Here is a 13887-nt window from a genome sequence, read left to right on the forward strand (position 1 = left end):
GGGGGGGGGGGGGAAAGGGTTTAAGGTGTTTGGGGCGGATCCGGGGCTTTGTGCGATGGATTTGACGGGGGATCAGGTGAGCATGAGGGCGATGGGGGAGGAGGATTGCGAGGGTGGTTTTGGGGCAGTGGGATGGGGAGTGTGGGAAGGCTCTGGGGGATTATAGGGTTGGGCCTTTGTTGGGGTTGATTTATAGATAGAGGGTTGAATGTGGTAGGGTTATTGGGGTAGAGATACCTTCTCTAAGCTGCCATTCAGTCTGATGATAGCATTGCCAATATCAGCTTCTATGTATAAATCAAGGATAACTACTATTACAGTCATCAAGTCATCATTTTGGATATATTAGTCACGCACTGTACATCTGTGGTACATACAACCAGGTCTATTATACACAAGCCGCTACTTTACTCCGCCTCCGGTTCAATGTCGCTGGCCCCGTCATACCCCTGTTCCATGGCGTCCGGGTTGAGATTGGCCACGTCCGGCGTAATGCCATCCTTGTGTTTGGATTTATTATGAGAAACCGTCCTCCAGCCGCACGGCTGAGAGGGGTCCTTGAGATACTCAGACATAGGGAACTAACGCAATCAGCTTCATGCCAGGCCTATGAAACATGGATTAAACTCACATAGTGATCGTTCTTCTTCATAGTCACCACCCAGGGGACATTGTCGAATGTGACCGCCCGTAGTCGGAAATACGTGTTGTCAGGAATCTTGCTCACTTCCTTCACGAAACTGTCAAGGTCCGGGGTCGGTACTCCGTTGACGGCGGTGATGAAGTTGGTCGGAGAAAGTCCGTACTGATACGAAGGAGAACCACGGCTCTATTGATAGGTTAGCCACCAACTATTTCCACCAAGGGGGAAGGGAGAAAAAAAAATAAAAATAAAATAAGACAGAAGAAATACATACTCTTGCGCTCACATAAATCTCGCTGTGCAGCTTGGAGATCTGCTGGCGGACAGCGTGGTGCGGCTTCTGCAAAACGGCACCACAGAAGACAACCGCTCGGTCTGTTTCAAGATCCGCCGTTGGTACGGTGGGCACCTGGATGCTCATTTCTTGTCCATTCCGGACGACCAGAGCCTCCAAGAACTCCTTGTCGTACATCACGTCGAGTTCGGAAACGCGCGTGATCAGCTGACCATCCAGGGTGAGGATAATATCGCCCTCCTGGAAGGTGTCGGCCGTGTTGTCGAAACCAGAGGGTGGGCAGTCGACCTTGCGTACCATGAACAGCTGGTGCCGCGATGGATTGGCCTGCGTCACCTTCTCGATCCATTCCTCTGACACACCCATAATGCGGGCCTGGCTCATCTGGACTACGTAGCTCTCCATGTTCAGGATCCGCAGCTCGGGCATCACGCCCTGCTGGATCTGGGACACGACCGGTAGCAGCGACGGGGTCGCGAATCCGAGGTGATATTCCACATCCTTATGCGAGCTGGGGGTGCGCTCTCCCAGATAGTTCAACCATAATGCCTGAACGACTCCGTCTTCACCAATCAGAACGCCGTTGGAGCACTGTCCACTCAGGCCAGTGTCCACCGTGACAGCATCCAGGTTGATGGCCCGGTAACGTGGTGCAGAGGCATTTGCTGGGATTGACACAGTCGTGATGTCAGTGACAGCTGTCTTGGCCACTACAATGCGGAAATTCTGGTTAAATCCGACGAAAATGGTGTCTTGGCCCTGCTTGATGTACTCCGTACTGAGCTTGGCGCTCTGCACGGGGGCCTGCACCAGACTGGGATCATACTGAATGATGGTGTAGTTCTGCAGTGGATGCAAAAATACGACCTTGGCATTGACGATGATCGAGTCGGCCACGGTAATATTGATATCGCAGAGGTCGTACGGGACAATGGCTCGCGATACGACAACCAACCCCTTTTCCGCATCCACGACGAGCCCAAATCCAGTCTTCTTGGCCTGGGGGTAACCGTCCAGCTTCAAGGGCATGGTGCAGGACACACGCACAAAGCTGCGCACGATCTCTGAGGCTGCAGGCTGACTCACACCATCCAGTTGGATGAAGTCGGCCTTTCTGGGTACGGGGGGAAGGGCCGGGAGGGGATCCGCCAGATCGGAGAAGTCCCAAAGACCGGTCTCGTCATTGCGCACCGCCAATCGCATCTTGGGGTGCCAATGGCGGTCGATATAGACGATGCTTGTGCCCCGCGTGTGGAGGTCCCGGATATGCCGATAAGAGATGACCACTCGCGAGCGGTCGGGGATGGTCTTCATGACCTCCACAAACTCATCCAGGTTTCGCGTCGGCCGTTTGTCCACGGAATCGATGAGCCATCCGGAAAGAGTGTTTTCCAGCTTGAAGGAACCGGCCGCTTCGCAGACGTATACACCGCGTGTGGCAATAGCGTACAGTCGCGATTGCTGATAGGACAAGTCATGGAACGTGCCGCCGGCTACGGTCACGAAGCGATCAGGCGTGATGGCATGCAGGTCGCCCACTTGGCATTCGATCTCCACATCTTGACCGCCTCTTTGCACGAGCAGACGCACTGTCTGCCCAACGCTCGAGTCCAGGATATCGTCCAACCGGATAAACTGTGTCAGAAGCTCACCATTGACCTTCAGGAGCACGTCCCCCTCCTCTAGTTTTCCATCAGCGGGTCCCTCAGGCAAGATGATTTCTGCCACCAGCATGCTGGTCTCTGTGGGGGCCGCTTTGCGCACGGTGGCTTCCCACTCTGGTGTCAGGCCCAAACGGCGACACTCGTCAAAAGGTTTCAGGATCCACTGGGTCTGGATGGTACCTCTACTGACAGGCTCGCCCCGGCGTATGCATTCCAACGCACGCAGCGGACGATCCAATGGAAGGAAGTAGTCCGTTGCAGCCCCGTCTGCACGGCCACCGGCCTGTAGCGCAATCGCATGACCGTCGATATTCACGACCGGACTACCAGAACTACCGCCGCTGGCAGCTGCAGCGGCCTGGATGTAGTTCGTATTGAAGTCGCTGTAGCCTTCGCCGTATTCTGGCGCATTTCTATCCAGTCGACTGATAACGCCCGACAAGATACTCAATTTTTCTCCTGCATCATTACCAACGACCCGGATCTCCGAACCTACCCGCGCAGCGTCGGGCTGGAGCTTGAGTTCCGTTAGATTCATATATCGGATAGCTTTCGGGTCGAATTTAAGGATACCAAAGTCGTGTACAGGGTCTCGATACACGGGACGGACATCGCACTAAGGAAAGCCCATTATCAGCATCGACTACGGTAATATACCCGGTCATACAGCTTCCCCGAGAGTTTGGCCGGCCTATGGCTAAACTTACTTCCTCATGATTGTCAAAGATACAATAACCCCAAAAGGGACCGGGGCAGACCACATGTCGATTAGTCAAGATATACCCCTTCTCAGCATCGACTACAAAACCGGTAGCCTGACTACTCATCGATAATTCTGTATCAAAAGAACATGTTTGACAGAAGTGAATGGAAACCACGCTTTTCACAACCTCCTCGATAGTAGCTTGCCACTCCGGCGAATCAGCCTGGGCGGGCCCAATGGGCAATAGACGGCTCGCATCATCCTCATCCTCAATATCGTAGACGGTCCCGTTGGCCGGAGTGGAGTCCCCGGGGGTTAATGCAGAGCTCTCGGGCTTGAGGTGTTTAGCCGGACGCTCGGCGGGCACGATAGAGCTGCGCTTGCGTTTCGCGCCGGCATCTCCGTTCAAATCCATGGCTTTAATCGAAGAATGCTTAGATCGCGAACGAGGGCGAATAGAGGGCACGAGCGACGCGATCGACCGGACAAATTCGTGACGATGGATGCTCTGAGCGGGAGCTATGGCGTATGACCAGAGCTGGGGACCCGGGAGCTGATGTGCTAGCGGACGGCGGGAACGACCAGAGATTGACCACACAGCGCTAGAAAACGGGACTGGCGACCACCGAGATGCGGTCAACGAACCACCAAACTCTGTCGAAAGGCGCTCCGTAGAAGAGGTAGAATAAGAATGATAATAATAATAAGAAGAAGAAGAAGGAGGCGGCGGCGGTGCGGCGGGAGTGGATGAAGAAACCGTAACAGCAGCAGTCGTAGAAGTAGTAGCGACAGACAAGCTCCTTCTGCACACCAGGAGCGAGGCGAGAGACATTCACAAGACCCCCCGACGGTCTCAGAAAGGGAAGGATAAAAGGACAAAGAGAAGGGTTGGGGGTCGGCGTGGAAAAAAAAGAAGTCAGGCGAACTGCCGCTGGGTTGGAAACACTGTTGCACCTCCGGCAGGCGGAAAGCCCTTATCCGGGCCCCTGATTGGTCCATTTCCCCCCTCCGCGGTGGCTGCAGACGATCAAGTGATTTGGAGCTTTCCATGTCTTCTGACCGTTGATATTAAGATGGTCGGTGGAACAGTCAGGGAGGAAAACAGGGAAGTCTAAGCACAAACCCAACGTTTGTCAAACTTTCAGGTGGTGGGAAGAAGCATCGTCCCTCACCCCCAGAGCCCTACAGCAACTTACTACTACTAGTACACATTGACATGGTATCATTGATGTTGTGCACGGATTAAACCGATTCATTTTTACAGTTAACTTCACAAAAACCAGTAAATGATCCTTGTACTCATTGTTCCTTATCCCTACCTGGATCCGGACATTTTATTAGAAAACCTAGCTGGTTCCACAGGTGGACTTCCGAGTTTCATACCTGGGGGCACACGGCATTCCCCAATTAGTTCCCTGCGGAAGAGATTTCTCATATACCCTTGGTATCCGACCTTTGCCAAGGTGTGCTCCATCAGGATTCATCCGCGGATTGGTTTGCAAGCCACATTAGCAAGGACAGTTCCGGGTCATAGACAATTTTGTGAGTGTGTTGGGGTCCAGCTGTGGCGTTGAATGTGAATCTCAACTGAAGAGATAGCGCCTATGGAGCGGTGTTCCCCAACACTGCACTGAGCCGGAATCGCCCAATTTCTCGACAATCGGGACTGCGCGCACGTGTGGATTATCGGTTCATTCCAAAAACATTGACTTTACTCAGACAACGGTCTCAGTAGCTGGAGAGGGGCTGGGTTTGCCGTTGCCCTGAGGTGTTCCGGCGGTGCCTGGCGCCGTGCGTGGGAACAGCCCAGCGAGCTTCTTATACATTTCGTTCATAGACGGCATGTGTGGAGGCGGCGTCATGATACTTGGTGCTGTAGGAGGCACTCCTCCAGATTTCTTGGCGCGGTCGGCGATGGTTGCCAGGTATGCCAGATTGGCCTGCAGACGACGCATACAATCGATGTACTCCTGACTGGGCTTCTGGGTTGGCCCCTTTGCGGTGTCAGGGGTCTGATCCGACGGCGGGTTCGAGTCCTGCGGCTGAGCTGGAGGACCACCGGCCTTGCCTGCTGCCTGTAGATTCACGACCTCTTGCAACAACATTGAATTGATATCGAGCAGAACGGTCACACGTGCTTTCTCTCGGGCCGTTGCGGGCGATGGAGTCACCGGGGGCGCAGACGCCTGTTGAGGGTTCTGCTGTGGAGCGGGCCTTTGAGGCTGCGCGGGCACCAGGTTATTCGCCGAGATTGAAGCCATATTTTGAGGGAAGGACGGCGCCGTGGTTGACGGGACGTTCGACGCGGGTGTCGAGGTCGCTACAGTCTGCGGGGGCATAAATTGGTTCATTGTCGCGGGAACAGGTGGCTGGGCAAAGGGAGCAGAGAAGTTGGCGTGGGGTGCTGCTAAAAGCGAAGATCACACATTCCGTTAGCGGCTTGTCACCGACGTTGTTGCTCAAAGGACGCAAGGCACAGAACAAAAACCGAGGACATCGCTCCGAACGATAGTTCCATGGCAGATCCCCATCAGACCAGAAGTATAGCTCTCCATGTGCCACTAATGGATCGTGTATATACCGGTAAATCTTTGAAACTAACGATCCATACCATTGTCCAAGGGGGTGGCACAGAGGGTCGATGGGGGCCCCAAGTAAAGAAGACAAAAGCCAAGCTAGAGCCACCCTTAAAGGACAATAAAGTATAGTCCAAGGAAAAAGAAAAAGAAAATAAATCGAAAGAGGAAGTACGACGTACCAGAGTGTTGGGGGAAACCCGCCGGCATCATAGCTCCACCGGGGGCGCCTGCCTGCATCGGCATGGCACCAAAGGAATGCTGCTGTGGAAGATGGGCAGGAGCCTTTTGCTGGGGGTAAGAAGGGATCGCGTTCGGATAGAAAGGAAACTGCTGTGGACTCTGGGAGGTAACCGGAAAGTGTTGCTGTTGCTGTTGCTGCTGCAACATAGGGAAACCGGTCGCGTTGGGATCCATGATTCTTGGGGGTGGAAATGTGGTTGGACGGCAGGGGCTGTCTGTCGAATAAAAAACGAATAACAGGAAATAAAAAAAAATTCAATAAAATGAAAAATACAAAATCAAGAATAATACAAATTGAAAAATAATATATATAATAAAAAAATAATAAAAAAGGTATTAATTTTGTAGTCGGTCACCGCACGGACGACAATGGGACGGGTTGAATGAGAACTGTGAATGAGAGTCGCTGACTCGCGGGAATTCAAGGGATGCCAAAGAATCGCGCCGTTGAACAGATTCCACAAGGTTTTCTGGAACGATCCGCCGAAAACTTAAGAAAAAGAAAATAAAAAGGAAAAAAAAAAGGGTTGTAATGGAAAAAGGACCGAGGACGCGGAATGATTGGCGGTGATGGTGTTACTATGGTCCTAAGTTAAGGGGGGCGTGGTGGGAAAAAGTCGGTAGTAGTAATTTAAAAGGAGAACAAGAGATTGATTGAGGGAACACGATCGACTCGAGTAGTCAACGAGTGAAAAGAGATTTGCTGATCAGCCTTTGCGGAGAGACGAACTAATGCAGCGGGTTCTCTGGGCGGTGGAGTCCAATTGGAGAGGAACCAATTCCAGTCCCCATAATCGGTGTTCCGATTTAGCTTTGGGGCGTGTTTGGGAAAAGGTGAAACGTCGGGCGGTAGTGAAACTGTTTGGAGACCTGATTCTTTTGAAAATAAAGAATATGTATGACAGGTGATGGTGACGCTTGAGTTCGAGAAGGGAAGGAGTTGAGGAGGGAGTGAAGTTGGAATGTGATGGCGACGGAAAAAGTACGAGGCAGCTGATGAGTATCGTGCCTGAGGAATCAGGTATCTCTTATCGTGGCCTGTTCTGTACTATTGGGAACAACGGGGTCATGCTCCAGGGCTGCCTGGAGTTACCTCAGGCATCCAATAGTTGCTGCCTTCTACCCGTCCAAGCTAGACCTGTTCCTCAACGAAACCTCCTTCCTGCCAGACGATATCATATATCGGAATCAATGGTTAAGTCGATACATCACCTCTACCATCCATCCCACATAATCAATCCAATGCAAAGAATTCTCGATACTTTTCTACGATCGCGAACCAGCTCCATCACACTAGCAAACCAATAATTTCTATCACGTATCTAGAACAACTTTAAACCCGACAGTCTTTCCCTGTCGGGTAAGTACGTCGTCTCCCGTCCTCGTCCCAACCTCCTGATACTGGCCTGCAGCGAACTACTCCTGCGTCAAAAGTACATGATAATATAAATTCATAGAAGTCTGCATCCATGACGGTGGCGCTGCGTAGGATCCCCCCCGGACCCCAGCTACACGGCCATGGTACTGGAAAACGCTATTTGAAATAGCTATCCACATGGTTCAGGGCTGGGATAAGAGCTTCCTATCAAAATGAAGGATAACAACATCAGGTCGAGATAAGGGTAACTCTGGGACGGGTACGTGCGGACTGAAAGGCACTTGGTTCCGATGCCACTGGTCTGTCACCGGTCATCGTAGCTATTTTTGTAGGGTGCAATATTCTCCTTGAGGTGCCGTATGGAGTACTGCTAGCCCGTACGGGTCGTATCTTCCGAGCTGCCTACCAAAGGAAATCTGTCAGACTAGCGAATGGGGTTAACTGAACCAGGAGATGACAACAGAACGATAGACATACTGTACGTTCGAAACGACGTGACTAGCGATCCTGTCCAGCGGTGATCCACGCCATGCAACAATAGTTTCAAATAAAGTGTCATTCAGATGATCATATCCTCGAGTGGGTGTTCGTCCTCGCCATGGGTACTCTCGAAGCTCGCTTCGCTTCCATCGATCATCTATCTATCCACTGAGCAGCGCATGTCACTTCACGCGTGAGTTACTATTTATTTCGTTTTAGATCCAATTTGATAGTAGATAACGTACCAATGGGATAGGCTCCGACAATCACTAGCTTAGCTCAATCCCTACCGATTTTTAGGCCCGCAATTGTCCAGTGGGACGAGTCATATAGATCACAAAGTTACTACATCCGCGATGCACATCTATACCATTTATCGCTGACACATCAGGTGAGCCACCTGGAAATGGCAGACAGATGAGAACGCCACAGCCGCTGAAAGAAAAATAATAGGATTCGATTAATTGTCTCTTTTCAAATTAATTTTTTTTTCTATTTCGTTTTTAATTTTTTCTTCTGTTCTGTTCTATTTTATGCTTTTTTAATTTGACTCTCCCATGGTTGCCGCGTGACAACCCATTGCTTTGGGTGTCCCGAACGCCTAGTTCGGACGGTTAGGGCAGGCTGTCACCACACCCTAATCCTTTCTCTGCAGGTTGTTTTGAATCCCGCGTACCTACTTCACGAAGATCCTTAACCCCCAATCTAGCTCTAATTCCACCAAGCCGCTAGTCAAGAACAAAGAAACGACTTTGAAGCTTAGGTACCAACATAGTAGGGATGTACTAACTCATTCAACCGATTCTCAGCGTGGAGACTTCGAAGCAGAGTGTCAACTACCGATAGTGATTCATCATTCTTCGAGTGGGGTTTGAGCGTCAGGATCCAGCCATCCAGAGTCAGAGAACCAATGGCCAATAAGGTTCCATCGTATACTTCCTCTTCTTCGTTTCCTGCTTTTTATTTCATTTTATTATAATTTTTATTTTTCAATTCAATTGTCTTACACCAAAGCTTCAGCTGATGGAACTGGACCCATGGGAGAGTGGATTTGACTATTGCCACAGCTTGGATCACCAAGAGGGTCAATTATAATAACAAAAATCGAGGAGAAGGCAGGACCACTTCCCCTCCTGCGACAAAATCATGCCCCAGAGAAGAGGGACTCTAAGGGAGCTCTCATTAGCGCCAAAACCCACTATCTACCTACCCATTGAAGCGAGTCATAGTGACAATTTGACATCCTACCATGTGGAGTCCCACTAAACTTTCCCAAGCGTTGACTCTTGAGTTGTCCAAAGGCTAGCCCGAAGGATTTTTTTATTTTCTATTTTATTTATTTTATTCTATTTTACGAAGGGAAAAAAAAAGGAAAAAAAGAAAAAAAAAATACCCATTCAAAGAGCTGGAACTCGCTCGAAAAACCCTGGCCCCGCAACTGATATCCGACACCAATGATATTAGCTAACTTAGGCTTCCTGGTCAATCCGGACTACAATCGTTCGATGGGCTCACCCATACACATTAGGGTGGTCTATAGTTGGGCCTAAAAGAAAGAAAGAAAACCGTCCCACAACGTCATCTGTATTGTCTTGCATACGTCTTGCATCTCTTTTCCCCTGTGGATATTTGGTGGAACACGTATGGGGCTTATTGACTTGTCTGCATCGATTCCCCTTTGTCAGGACCCTGCGACGGAAATTGCCGTTTCTAGATCGGCACCGGGGAGTCTTTTTTTTACACTAACTTCAATCATTTTGACTTTTTCTACCATACTATTTTGTCAGCAGGGACTCCACACCTTAGTGGCGCAAATGCATATGCCTGACACCCGATGCGCGAGGCAAGGGGGGTTTGAGGGCCGGCCACAGCGACGCTATTCAGTTCTATCGAGGAAGATCACAGCAAGAACCACAGAGATGAGCTAACATGGGAGGGAATCGTGACCACCATGATCCCTCCAGCTGGGACCCCTCCGGCCGGAAAAGATCTCCAAGGACCAGGGACCATGGCTCTGGGCCTCGCTACGAACCGTGCAGGTGGGAATCGTATGCTCCTCTAGATTATTGACTATAAGGCGTCTCGGTGATTTTTCTAGTCCATGAGCTATTCTTTTCGTGGCTTTCGACCAGACGCCGAGCTCAGCCGAGTGTTTGCCACGCTCGATGAGCTGAAACAAGGCTCATACTGCATGACCGCATCATGAAGAAATCTATCTTGATTTTGTCTCGTGTGACAGCCAGGATGATGCTATACGGGGTTAAAGAAGATACCAAAAACAGGGCAAAAGCGTGAGAGAGCGCAGCAAAAATAGTATAGTAGTGAAGAAAAAAAAGCCGGCTTGAAATCTAAAGCGAACAACCTAGCATGGAATGACAGTCTGCAGAGTGCAGACATGATCCAAACGCGATTGATCCAGACTTTCCGCCATCCAGACAGCCGATCATTGGGGGAGCAGCAGGACAATGCAGTAGAGTCATTAGTTCGAAAGCCCAATGCATGCGAGCGGATCGAATGCTGAGCCACATACGGAGTAAGGCCACGCACATTCCTTCTCTGACACAGCTTTGGGCTGATTTAATTTATTTTCTACGGTTTCATTACGCTGTAGATACACTCTCACCCCTCCTACGAAAGTTGCTTTTTTTCCATTTTAGTTTTTGGTATTTTATTTTATTTTATTTTATTTTATTTTATTTTATTTCATTTTCTTATTTTATTTTTCAAAGATTGGTGCTGGCGTCTCTCCCTCGACGAAGCGTGTCCCACGCATATAAAGCGCATCGCAGCATCACCAAAGGAGGATGTGAGAGTGGTTACAGCTCAGGAAGATCCCGTAAGCTTATTGTCGGTGGATCCCCGCAAAACAACATCGTCTCTCCTGCACCGTTCAGAAAAGTAATGCTGGTTCTCGTGCCTAGGTAATAGAGATGTCTTCTGCGCGTATGTGCTGCTGCCCTCCTCCCGAGCAACCTGATTGGCAACAGGTGTATTAACATTTAACATTTAGGCGACCCCCAGTCCCCAACTTTCTTTGAACAGAGGTCAATGCAACCACAGACCATGGTACTGTCACTCCTGCCCTTGCATTTTCCCTCAGAGGTTCCTGATTGACTGACTTAACTAAGGCCCAGACACCGATATCTATGGATGCGCCGCTGGACGGACTCTCCTCGCTGTCCTCGGCTCATTTTGCTCTCATATACATTGACGAGAATGGCAAGCTTCGGTTTGAAGCATCACCTTCTATTGCGAGCAACTGCCAGTCGATTCTGTCTCCTAATGTAACCGATTCGTTCCTAAGAGCCGTGGCATTGTCGAACAAGGGTGACCCCGGCGTGATAGGTAAGCCTTCTTTTACGACCTATAAGGGCGTCCAAGTTGACCAGAGCATGCAGGATCTCCGAGATTGAACCAAGAACATATGGGGGGCAGAAGCCCCATGTCGCCCCAATCACCCGGCACTAGTAACTTGAGCCGCAAAAACTCAATGTATGTGGTAGAACCCTCCTTGAGAACCAGTGATCGTCTGACAAAATTAGGTTTCAAACGCACCAGGACGGTCACCAGGCCAAGAGAAAGCGGGTATCTCACGAGTGCGTGGTCCCGATGAGCATCAACTGTCACCAGAAAACCATGTTGCCGATCCGCAACCACGGTCTCCTGCGTAAATACTACGAGAAGGCATTCGAGAGCCTGCAGCAGATCAACTGCCGTATCCTTGCCAAGGCGTATATCAAGCTTGTCGAGCCCCGCAAGCAGGTCAATTATCCGTACAACGGGCGCAAGATCATCTCGGGCTCCTCGCAGCAATTTGACCCCGAGCTTACCAAGCCTGCTTGGTGGCCATCGGGCGTCACCCATCGGGAGCCTGACCATCTGCTTAAGGCCGAGAGAATCCGACTCCTGGTACACATTCTCTGCGAACTACGCAGCAGTCACGCAATTTGCGTTGACAAACTAAGAGAAGCCGACCAATCAATCCGCCGCCAGATCTTACCTAGCGAGCGGCTGCAAGTCCTGGACGAGATATACAGCGTCCGCGAAGAAGAGGAAGCCTTCCTCGACGGCAGGACAGGTACGTACTACCCCTTCCCCCTCTAAGTAGAACCAGCAACTAACCCCCAACAGACGGACAAGCTGTGGTCTGCGTATCCCGGGTCAACCTCCCCGAAATATCCGAAGCCCAAGCAATGAGCTCACCAGGCTCGACCATAAAAACCGAACTCAACCCAGTCTACCGCAAAGAGGTCCCAGACATGGAATCCCACACCTCCGTCTTCCCATCCACAGGGAGCTCCCCGACAAGCGACACAACCAAGCACAGCATAGCGAGCACCAAGTCCGCCAGCAGCGTGAGCACAACCTGGGACCCATGTCTCCCACCATCTTTACCCTCTCTAAGTACGTTGAAGCGTACCCGGCTAAGCGAGAGCTCATATCCCCTAGAGTTCAACACGAACATGTTCCAGCACGAACCCCCAACCACTGTCTCCATCGACTCGCACTATCCATTGAAGTATTACAGTGAGCCTCACCTGGGCCATCAACAGCACTCCCAACCTCTCTCTGTGATGGGGATGACGGGGCCAGCGGATATGGGGTGTGCGAACCCGTACTATTTCACCAGTTATTAATGAGTCATTTTCTCTTTTTCAATTCTCAACTACACCCACTCACTCACCGACTTATCCGCCTCGACTCGACTCGACTCTCCTTTCTCATTCTCCTTGACTCATACCCACACATACTCACGTTCAACGTCTCCAATTTCCTCAATCTTCAATCTTCACAAATGACCACACTCCTTTACCACCCATTTCCTTTGTATCTGTTTCCAGCGAACCGGCGTCAGGGGTATTGCATTCATTCACAACACCAACATCAGGAACTCATAAAATATAGTAATAGACTTTCGGACAGCGACCAGGACCCAAAACCACTAATAGAGGAGAGGGGAGAAAGAAACCCAGGTGTACATATTCACGAACATCAAATCAAACCCAGGCCCAAACCCAAACCCAGACCACACAAGAAAAGAACCAAAAAAAAGAAGAAAGAAAAGAAACAAAAAAACCGAACCAAGAAAAACCAAGGAACGGGAACGGGAATGGCAACAGACACACAGACACGGGCACTATACAAATCTAATGTACTGGGAATCAAGAAACGATGTCAAATAGAAATAAATCTTGAGAAAAACAAGACAAGACTTACCACTTTACACTTACCTACTCCATGGTCCTCTTTATACCCAACAAAAATAACGCTCCACAGCCCAAAAGATAAGTACAACATACGTAAGCAAAAGGTAAAAAGCAAGGGGTGGGAAGAGGAAGGTAAAGTTCCAACGGCCAGACCGACCAGATCTGAAATCAATTGACTCCCTAGTCTAAGTCTCAATCTTCAGGCTGCATATGCGTTGGGGGAGGTTGCCTCTCTTCTCTCCTAGCATATAGCCTCCCTAAAACATAACCTAAAATATAACCCTATTCTAGTGGTATCTTGCATTCCATCGTGACATTGACCATTGGACCCATTATATAGTATAACTTAAGCTCGTTCAGATCCTGGTACTATCAAGTAGGTAACCTAATATCCCCCCTATCTATCTATAAATCTATAAGTGCCGTGCACAGATCTCCGTCCCAGGAAACAGGGGGGGTCCGAGCACGAGGCAACCTACCTACCTACCTACCTACATGTATAGCTACATACCTACCTCCTTAAACAGGCTAAGTACATGCAATAAACCGCCAAGTAGACTATATTTGTACTAAGTATATCCATCGGACCATCCCGCATTGCCAGCTGGCTTCCCGGTGTAGAAAACCCTGAACTTAATCTTTGGGAAATCGGATCTATGTATAGTGCCTTCCTGGCTGAAGGTGTGATCCACTCGTTC

At 50.0% G+C, this 13887-nt stretch overlaps 4 protein-coding genes across 4 annotated transcripts; 1 reads left to right on the top strand and 3 right to left on the bottom strand.

Moving 5' to 3' along the window:
* Window positions 1-407: 407 nt before the first annotated feature.
* Window positions 408-3720, bottom strand: BDV38DRAFT_268494 (putative nuclear serine protease HtrA2/Nma111; the record flags this gene model as incomplete). Its single annotated transcript, XM_032056778.1, has 4 exons — window positions 408-581; window positions 632-829; window positions 918-3218; window positions 3310-3720. 4 exons carry the CDS (start codon window positions 3718-3720, stop codon window positions 408-410), a joined length of 3084 nt encoding a protein of 1027 aa, XP_031917263.1.
* A 1229-nt stretch (window positions 3721-4949) lies between these two features.
* Window positions 4950-6709, bottom strand: BDV38DRAFT_203098 (uncharacterized protein). Its single transcript, XM_032052486.1, has 2 exons — window positions 6064-6709; window positions 4950-5712 (listed from the first exon to the last, which is right to left on the bottom strand). Exons 1-2 carry the CDS (start codon window positions 6296-6298, stop codon window positions 5021-5023), a joined length of 927 nt encoding a protein of 308 aa, XP_031917264.1. The 5' UTR covers window positions 6299-6709; the 3' UTR covers window positions 4950-5020.
* A 3381-nt stretch (window positions 6710-10090) lies between these two features.
* On the bottom strand, window positions 10091-11219 carry BDV38DRAFT_237496 (uncharacterized protein). The gene is made up of 3 exons (XM_032053593.1): window positions 11111-11219; window positions 10712-11048; window positions 10091-10515 (listed from the first exon to the last, which is right to left on the bottom strand). Exons 2-3 carry the CDS (start codon window positions 10753-10755, stop codon window positions 10233-10235), a joined length of 327 nt encoding a protein of 108 aa, XP_031917265.1. The 5' UTR covers window positions 10756-11048; window positions 11111-11219; the 3' UTR covers window positions 10091-10232.
* On the top strand, window positions 10913-12619 carry BDV38DRAFT_279111 (DUF2841 domain-containing protein; the record flags this gene model as incomplete). Its single annotated transcript, XM_032058920.1, has 6 exons — window positions 10913-10925; window positions 10993-11048; window positions 11111-11327; window positions 11381-11474; window positions 11525-12060; window positions 12114-12619. The coding sequence occupies 6 exons, from the start codon at window positions 10913-10915 to the stop codon at window positions 12617-12619; spliced, it is 1422 nt and encodes a 473-aa protein (XP_031917266.1).
* Window positions 12620-13887: the final 1268 nt, after the last annotated feature.

The sequence above is a fragment of the Aspergillus pseudotamarii genome (genome assembly GCF_009193445.1).
Source record: "Aspergillus pseudotamarii strain CBS 117625 unplaced genomic scaffold BDV38scaffold_8, whole genome shotgun sequence".
NCBI lineage: Eukaryota > Fungi > Ascomycota > Eurotiomycetes > Eurotiales > Aspergillaceae > Aspergillus > Aspergillus pseudotamarii.